Source organism: Nothoprocta perdicaria, unplaced genomic scaffold, assembly GCF_003342845.1.
Source record: "Nothoprocta perdicaria isolate Ctin4 unplaced genomic scaffold, notPer1 scaffold_42, whole genome shotgun sequence".
NCBI classification, from domain to species: Eukaryota; Metazoa; Chordata; class Aves; order Tinamiformes; family Tinamidae; genus Nothoprocta; species Nothoprocta perdicaria.
Genome location: NW_020455666.1, coordinates 1,890,279 through 1,899,657, shown reverse-complemented (window position 1 = coordinate 1,899,657; position 9,379 = coordinate 1,890,279). Strand labels below are relative to the sequence as shown.

At 38.4% G+C, this 9,379-nt stretch overlaps 1 protein-coding gene across 1 annotated transcript in view; it reads right to left on the bottom strand.

The window, feature by feature from the left end:
* SLC6A11 (solute carrier family 6 member 11) overlaps positions 1-9,006 on the bottom strand; it is a 57,082-nt gene extending 48,076 nt beyond the window's left edge. Inside the window, exons 1-5 of the mRNA XM_026046001.1 lie at positions 8,747-9,006; positions 8,088-8,318; positions 4,751-4,885; positions 4,426-4,566; positions 3,254-3,344 (exon numbers count right to left, since the gene is read on the bottom strand). Of these exons, the coding sequence (XP_025901786.1) occupies positions 3,254-3,344; positions 4,426-4,566; positions 4,751-4,885; positions 8,088-8,307 (587 nt within the window). The 5' untranslated portion in view covers positions 8,308-8,318; positions 8,747-9,006. The remainder of the gene's footprint in view (positions 1-3,253; positions 3,345-4,425; positions 4,567-4,750; positions 4,886-8,087; positions 8,319-8,746) is intronic.
* Between the last annotated feature and the right edge of the window lie 373 nt (positions 9,007-9,379).

The following is a 9,379-nucleotide window of genomic DNA, read 5'->3' as shown; positions in this document are numbered from 1 at the left end:
TCTTTTCTGATATCATTTCTCTCTCTCTCTCTTGTCTTTTTTTTTTTTTTTTTTTTTTTGGCGAAACTTGACATGCTGATTTGCTTCGTTTCTCTTTGTTTCTGAACAAATAAATTATTTCCACAATTCTAAAGAATCTAGTGCTAAGCAATATGAAAATTCTGGTCTTGGGACTCTCACATTAAGCTGTTTTAATCTCTCTGTAACTTTTCCCTTATAAGAGGAAAGAATAATTTGAATTTACAGAGTTTTTGTGAAGGAAAAGGAATGTGGAAAAAATCAGTAGGTATATGATTACAAAGTCAGACACTATGAACACCCAAATAAACTCAATAAAATAACTTTATTAGCAGGGCAGCAATTTAGCAATACTAAGTATCTAAGTGACAATACAGCAGAACAATAAGATAATAAATAGGTAGACAGTGTTTGCTCCCTATCAGTCCTCTTGCCAGAAGGAAGTAGTTCAGTTTAAAAATATTACGGTAGTTTAGCTAATGATCTCTTTCCTAACAAGCTGCGTTAACATCAAATTTAACTTTGAACAGATAGCTTTAGTATTTGCTAATAATCATTTACATCATTTTGTAGCTCGTAATGTCATTTTTTTCTGCATAATAAAAACATTGTGTAAAATGCGAAAGATAAAACTTAAAAACAAGTTCATTTTCCTAGTTTAGCACCTTATAAAAACACTGTTTTTCCAGCAATATTATGAAATCGGCTAAGCATTTTGAGATATATCCCATTCACTTCTTTCTGCTGAAACCAGACAAGGCCTGTGGTTTCAAGGGAAAACCAGCTGAAGAGCTCAAGTGAATTCAAACAAAAARCTGTTTTCACACGGCCTCCTGTGAACTGAGCAGAAATGAGCAAGTCTGGCACAGCTCAATGTTCTCCTGCAAGACATGCACAAAGGGCCTAGTTCTGAGGGTGCTGAAAGTCTCTAGGTACTGAGCAGTGCAGGATCAGGCCCAGATTGCTAACGACTTTTCATAGGACAGTGGAGATTAACTACAATATCACTCCTACAGTCATTTGCACCCTGAATGAAACAGGAAAAGCTTTTTGACCTTGCAAGGAAAAGGTTTCTGCCTTTTCCTTTCTGCTGTGAACAGAGCCTTTTCTTTTCCCTAGGGAAAAAAAAAAAAAAAAAAAAGTCTTTTTCTCGCTAGGTTTGACTTGGAAATGCTGAGGATGTGTTATTTGACTTGGAAATGCTGCGGATGTGTTATTCCCTCTAGAGAATGACAAGCTAACAATTAGACTTCTTTTGTAGACGACTACCTTTTTGCTGTAAAACCAATAAACTATTGAGGTGGAATAAACCTCAATACCATGCGTCTTCTCACTGTCCAGAAAAAGCTCCAGTCCCAGGCTGCTCTGACACACTGAAGCAATAGCCATCAAACTGGTGTGCTCTTTTGGCCACTCCCTATAGCTGCCTGACAATTTCCGCAGTCAGGAAAGTATGTGGAATCRTGGAACAGAATAGCTTCTCCTCCCTGCTCTGCCTCAAAAGAAAGCAAAACAGCCTAATGGACAACTATAGTCATCTTTCATGAATGTTAACATACCAAAAGTGATCATCATCTCTATTATTGCTGCAACTATTACTAGCTTTTAGAGTTAGGATGCACAAATTACATTTGCCATACCTCAGAAACATATTTTTTCTTCTTACAAAAATCTTTACTGTGCTATCGATTATGACAAGAAAAACAGCAAGTAAAATGGACAAAACTACAGTAAACTGGATTTTTCCTGAATGCCAATATGAAGTGAAAAGGGAAGTTTAGACTCTTGCCTGTCCTTCTATGGAAATCAGCATCAGAGAATTTGAAGGATTAAAACTCTGAATTTTGGTTCAGAAGCTTACCTTAGAAAACTGTATATTCAGATGATATATGAAGTTTATTAAGGCCATGGTTTACAAGGTCTTTTTAAAGATGTCTAAGAAAATTCTCATGTTCCTGACTTTTCCCAGAGTTGTCAATTCCGTTATCTGCAGTCAATTAAGTCTCTTGACTCAAATGAACCCTTAAACATTCATTAAGGTAAGTAAGAAGGAAAACAAATTATAAGGGTCCAACAAAGATTTTGTCTACTGCTCCTTCAACAGGATCAGACTGTTTGTGTTGCTGTACACCAACAGATAAGTAGCTAGTTACAAGCTAACAAACAGGACATATTTTGAATTTTGCAGCCTTTGCATGCTTCTGAGTATACCAAGAGAAACAGAGTATCTATGGCCTACTTAATCTCTACATTGAGCGGGGAAAAAAATTCCAGCCAAGACAATACGTAGGCCATCAGTCTCTCTGTGCTATTGCTATTGTATCTGTACCTGACTGTGCAGGTTCTGCTGATCGGTATGTATGAGAACCTGAGGGAAGAATGTAGGACCAAACTCCTCTTGGTGGTGATCAGTGACAGATCAAGGGATAATGGGTATATTAATTAAAAACACAGGGAGTTTCACCTCCATATAAGGAAGAACTTTTCCTGTGAGGGTGACAGAGTCCAAGAACAGGCTGACCAGGGAGGTTGTGGAGTCTCCTTCTCTGAAGATTTTCCAAACCCATGTGGATGCCACCCTGTGCCACGTGCTCTAGGTGTTCCCTGCTGGAGAAGGGGTCTTGGACTAGGTGATCTCTGGAGGTCCCTTCCAACCTCAACCATTCTGTGATTCTGTATACATGCACTAATTAAATACAAGAGCAAAAGCTTATCATCACCCAAGCAGATTTAAAAATAGTGCAAAAAGCATTATTTTGTCTAGACATCATTTTCTTTCATTAGTCTAGTTAAGGTTCTAGTTACTATTATAGCTGAATAATCAAAGTAATGAAATACAGAAGCTGAAGTATCATCCAGCTCAAACATGAGGATGCAATTCTTGAGAGGAAAATATGCTGAAGAAACAAGAAATACTTTAAATCATTCACTTTCTTTCACTTCTGCCTCTTCATTGGTATGAGTTTGACACTCTTCCCTCCAGCAGCAGAAGCCAAGCTCCCAAGCAAGTGACACACTTCCTTCTATGCTCTTTCAGAATATGGAATTCATTTCCTTGCATCCTAAAAGGAGTTAAACTCTCATTCTGACTCTCCTGATTTTATGAGGAAATTTCCATCTGAACTCAAATCATTAAGTACTGAAGGGTTGCAAGGTGGCTCATTACACCTGCAAATGATCAAAATATTGGAAGGTAATCAATACTCTGGTCAAAGATAAGTTTAGGTGCACTTACTCCCAGAATTCCATGACTGGAGAAGTGGCATTTTGTAAAGAGACTTGACTGCAGTTGCTTATATTAAGCTTTTGAAATTCCACACAGTTTTCTGCAAAAGAACAACAACAAAAAAGTTTTCTTTATGACATATAAGTTCATTTCTTATTGTAGTATGCACGTCTTGTAAAGGCATCCATTCTGTAATATAAAGGATTTCTAAATAAAATACTACAGCCATATAATAGCATGGTTTATTTTGATCACTAGATCACAGATCCATTCCCCAAAGATATTAATGCAGTATGATACATTCTCCTACACCTTCCACATGCAAAATGGCTTTGAGCTGATTTTTGGGGAATTAAGACATATTACTTCTCCAACAGATGCTTCAAAGCCCAGTGGCAACAGTTAGTTCATGAAACACTGCCAGCAACAAGTTTCTAGTTTGCTTTAATATGGCAAATATAAAGCCAATCTTTGGCTTATTATTTCTAACAGAGAAAGAAGATCACAGCAGGTCAGCATTTTTGACATTTACTATTTGAACAACAATCAGCACTGGCTGCGGTTCTTTACAGCGATGCCAGAAACAATACTGGGGCCTTCCAGACTTAGTGGGTCCAAGGCTAGCTAGTTCCTTGACATAACCCAAATGGCACAAGAGTTCAGATTGAGGCTTGGGTGTACTCAAGGAACATAATAACCAGTAAAAAGGAGCCATAAAAGACACTATAATTGGCACACAACRTGAAATTAGACAGGAAAAAAAGGCAAAATATCAAGAACACAAAAATGAAGCGCGTTAGTATACATTTCCTCCCATGGACCTTTGCGATCTTAAAGAGCAGTAAGTACAATTCCTTAGATAAATTTATTGATGAGAAGATAAATGCAGACCCCCATACTGTAATCTTATAAGTACATATTTAATCTTTGATATAAAATGCTATTTTGCATGCGGTAAGGATTATGTTGCTAAATTTTCAGTAGCAGTAAAAACAAAATATTTATTTATTCTTATTTTACATCTTCCTTTCCATTTAAACTCCTACCAATTTCACCTAGAGTGAAAAAACAAGATTGTAACTTGTCGTTCAAATCTATATATGATGTCATCTTTTTGCCTCTATTCTTGTAGCAAAGATACGGGAATCAATCTAGAGCAACAATCTCTATTGAGGTCATACCTGTATTCCATTCATGTCCACAGGTAGCCCAAGGAAGCTCTGTAGTAAAGCAGTTAAACAGATAGAAGATAGCCCATGCTAAAATGATGATGTAATATACATTTAAATGTGCCTCTATAACTTGGGTAGCATATCCAATGCCTGGAGGAGRAAAAAAAGGGAGGAGGGATACAAACACAAAAAGAAATGTTTAATTTTATCAGGTCATTTTAAGAAAGCAAACACTCACTACTTTATGTCTTATCTTCAATCTTTATATGATAGCTTTTACTTTAGTTTTGATTTAGTAACTTCTTTTGCAGTAGAGCAGAGAATTCTTTGTTACCTTCAAATAGAGGGCAAACTTTCCTCCAGCATGTAATACCACCTTCGCTAGTAAACTGTCCCAAGGCCGTTTCCAGGAAAAATACTGGTATTCCACAGCAAATAAAGAAAACCACATATGGGATGAGGAAAGCACCTATAAGCAAACACAAGGGKGTACTTGTTACAGAGTTCCATGACAGTTTAGTTGAAATTCATTTTCTTAATAAAGGAGGATCACCTGTCAGTCAACTCACAGATGATGTGCTGAAAGGGTAGAAGAGTGCTTATACCTGTCCCTAAATGTTGAAAGTTAACTTTTATGCCAGAATTGAGGGGCTAAAAAGAGCAAAACCAAGTTTCTTCATAATACATTAAATTCTGCTCGTATTTCTCCAAAACATAGTGAAAAATACATTCTTGTTCAGCCACACAATTCTGCTATGATCGTTCAATATTTTTAATAGATGGCTGACAGTCTGTTGCAACATAGATGAGTAGTACAATTCAGTGCTGAAGAGCTGTACTGTACAAAATATTTTTCTCTATTTTTTGCAAAAGTATAGCATTATTTCTGATTAATTATTTTATTACATATGGCACCTACAGAATATGGTTGGGAAGTATGCAGAGGCAAAGAAGCAACAGAGCACACATACATGCTAGGCAGAATGTCTATTGCCAGTGGAGGTGCAAACCTAATAGTAATGCAGTTTTTACTTACTCTGTTGAGAAGTGAACCTAAATACCAAGGAATGAGATACAGCCATTCTACTATTAAGAGAACCAGTGAATATATAAAGCCTTTTTTTCTCATTCCCTGGATCCTCAGCTTCCCTGATGAGTCAAAGGGTGAGGTGTAAATCAAATAACTCTATGTGTTTTGATTGAAACAAGAGGGAAATAAATACTAATAAAGTATAAAATATATATCTTTTTTTACTTATACCAATAAATAATGTTTCAGCAATTTAGCCAGACTAAAACAGTAAAGCACTACACAAAATGCACAGTTGTATGCAAACAACAAAGCATTAATTTTCTAATTAGATTATGACAGTAAAGGTTAGTACAAGATACATAATGCAGTGTATCCAGGCCTACTTATTCCTGAACATATAATCTCAGAATTAATCAATGCTGCTTCTAAATCATATAATTACCCTGCCCCACTCAATTTCAAATCAACACAAGGTGTGCTAAAATCAGAAGTTTTGACAGATGCAGTTTTTCTACAAAGACACAAAGACTTGGTTAGCAACAGCCTCTGTACTACTAAACCTTTATCAGAATCTTAGCTATAAGCAAAATGCTTCCAAATATTTCAGGAAAATTTCTACAACTATGCAGTAAACATGGAGGATATCCATGATCATAAAAAGTAGTTGTTTTAATCACTTTGACTTAGAAAGGAGAAACAACTAAGCACATCTGCTTTGCAAAGTTCTATGTAACATCCTCAGGACCTGTAATTTCTTTCTTTAGACACTGCACATAAAGAGAGATCTGTTCATAAATAATCTCTTCCCTCAACCAGGCGATCTGCCTGTAGTTGAATCTCAGATGTATCTTGAGTAATACATATATATTTCCACAGAGAAGAGAATCCATATATCTAAAAAATGACTTCTCCATATGATATGCAAACAGCTTAAAATACAGATAGTGATGTGAGAACTGCCGATCAACAGAAAATATAGCTTGGTCCACTCATATGCACAACTCTAGCCCATGAGAACCTGTTCTATTTGAAAGTATTGACTCTGACTACTTTTCCATCACTGATAATACAATCAATATACACCTGGAAAATGAGAGATCAAGCRACTTTGCAAGCCGATCAGATACCTACAAATATGTAATTCAGTATGTTTAAAGGAATTAGTTTTGTGAATAGATTACCAAATACCAGTAAGAACAAACTAAAATTAAAGAAGCTTATGTCTGTGTTACATACTATGACCTGAGAGAGAGCTCACACCTTGGAAGTTCCAAGTGTCTACTGTTTCAGGATTGCTTCCACACCTGATCAARTTATTTCATAACTACCTCCCATTTCTCAACATGGTACTTCACTTACTACCTACTAGCTTTCACCGTTCACATCTGATGAATCAAACAAGTCCAACTTTAGTCGAAATCCTGCATGGCATGAGTGTAACAAAAATGGAGCTGAAGATGCATCATAGATCAAGAAGTCAATGGCAAATGTTCTATGGTGCTGGGATATGACAATTAAAACACGCATGTTTATTCTGTCTAAAAATATGCAATGGTGATTGAATGTGATCTTAAATGATTTTTCAACAAGTCAACCAAACACAAACGTGTTTTTTTCTGTTTAATGCTATACACTTATGAAWGTATGGCATTTTAAAAAGCTAGCATATACACAACTACAAATCTTCATCACACACTGAAAAAATATTTCTCATATTTTTCCTTCACAGACAAGAAAAAGTTGCTCTGCATGTTGTATCGAGCATATTAACATTTGCATTCTAAAATATTACTGGACAGCATCGTTCTTAAGGGGAATTCTTGCCATCTTGGTTTTGCCAAAGTATTGAACTATAAAGAAAGGAGAGGAACCTATTGTGCATTAGTCCTTAGAAACTGCAAACAAAATAGGCCAAAACCGTCCCTGGGTCCAGACAACCATGCCTAGTTTTGGAGGAATAAGGGAAAGAAATTTGGAACTGCACTGTTAAAAAACAGATCTTTGCATATGAGCCATTGAATACGTATATTTACACTGCATCAGGCCTTAAGTGCTGAATCCCRTTCACAGCATTTCTATTTTTTTCTTTCCTCATTGCTACTTGAGTACTCTTCTTTGAGTAACAGGGAGCTTGATATCTTCCCCCACTCTAGTGTAGTGATTTGAGGAATAGTTACTAATCAAGGTACAATTAATTAAAGGATTTTTTATAAGGAAAATCCTTATATTTGTTGCATTATCAAAAATACTGTTCATCCTCTCGTAAGTATGTTGTTTTGGAAAATAAGCTGCTGTTTTCTTTTCCATGCTAGACAAAACTCAAATATGCACAGGTCTCTACTCGCATGCAGAAGAAAACATAGCATAGTCTACTTTAACAGAACATTTTTCTTATAGATTAAAAATTTTACAGCTAAAAAAATTCACAAATGCACAAAACTTCTGCAAGGAATTCCCACAACATCTGGGGAAGAGGGGGAAACAGGAAACCATGTTTCTTCCTACTTCTCAGTTGCTTACTGTTTCCTCATCTACATATACAGTGAAATCCTGAATGTTTATCTTCTAAAAATAGTGCAAAGCACCATTGCAGAGTGTTTTTAACTATTTACCAAGTGTTTATAGGATGCCATCTTACCTCCACCATTCTTGTAGCAAAGATATGGAAATCTCCATACATTTCCCAGACCAATAATCTCCCCTGCCACAGAAAGCACAAATTCAACCTTATTGTTCCAGTGGCCTCTTTCATGAACTTTCTTATCATTGCGGTGAACAAGGTTTGTACTGGAGGCTTCTGGGTCCAAAACATCTTCTGGCTTGCCGTTAATTATGGGAATAGTCTTTTCAGCTGTCATGACTATTCAGCCTGAAGGAAAACAGAAGAAAGACATATAGGTATTTTAAGGCACATCAACCACTAGGAAGTCCCACAGGGTATCTTTGACTTCAATATAGTTATTATCTACACACAGTTGCAGGTGAAAGCAAAGAGGTAATTTTGAAAGGCTAAAGAAAGAAAAAAAAAGAAAAAGGGAAAAAATAAGCTTGCGCATAGGAGAGAAGAAGGGTTCTGAGTTAAGAGATAGAACATGCTAGCAAGACACTATCTTAGGACTTGGATAGTGGAAGCTTTCAAAAATCCACCCCGCAGCAAGGATCCGAACTTGACTAACCTCACTAAAGACACGGATCTCCTACACCTATGTGCACAAACAAGGCAAGAAAAGAATGTGAAGATAGACTGAATAGCTTCTGGCCTTCCTGAAAGAGTAACGGAGCTCCCAAATTACTCACCCAGGGCTCTGCCTGTGCCTGCGCGACTGGGAGAGGGACAGGCTTTCTAGCCCTGTGCTCAGCTCCGAGTGCCCTGCTGCTCTGCTGTACAGGAGCTCGGGGCAGGACAGCCGCAGGCAGCAGAGGCAGGCAGCAGGAGGTGGGTGTGAGGATAACGAGGAGCTGAGAAGCCTTGTCCTGCTCTGCAGCTGCCGCCTTCACCCAGCCAGACGACAGGGATAGGATCCCGCTCCCCACGCTCTGAAGCCAGAATCTGCAAATGCTCAGCCTTCCCCAGAGCACTGCTATAACACCCACCTCCCCCCTCCGCCCAGCTCAGGCTGTCCCACCAGCTCCCCCCTCCTCCTCTTCCCTCTCCTCCTCCGCTAGCCTGCATCGCTGCCTGAGCATCCCCAGGCTCTCTTTCCCCACCCTGTGCAGAGCAACCAAGGCCAAGCAGCRGAAAGGATTCAACCCCGCTTTTAGCACCCTTTGCCTCCCCCCGACCCCACGCGAGAAGGAGGTGACCTGCATGCAGCTTGCGGAGGAAGAGCTGCCCGAACGGGGCGGAGAGCGCGGCGGCGGCAGCAGCAGCGAGGCGCGCACCTGCCGCCCAGCTTGCTGCAGCGCCGGGGGAGGCTGGCAGGGCCCCCG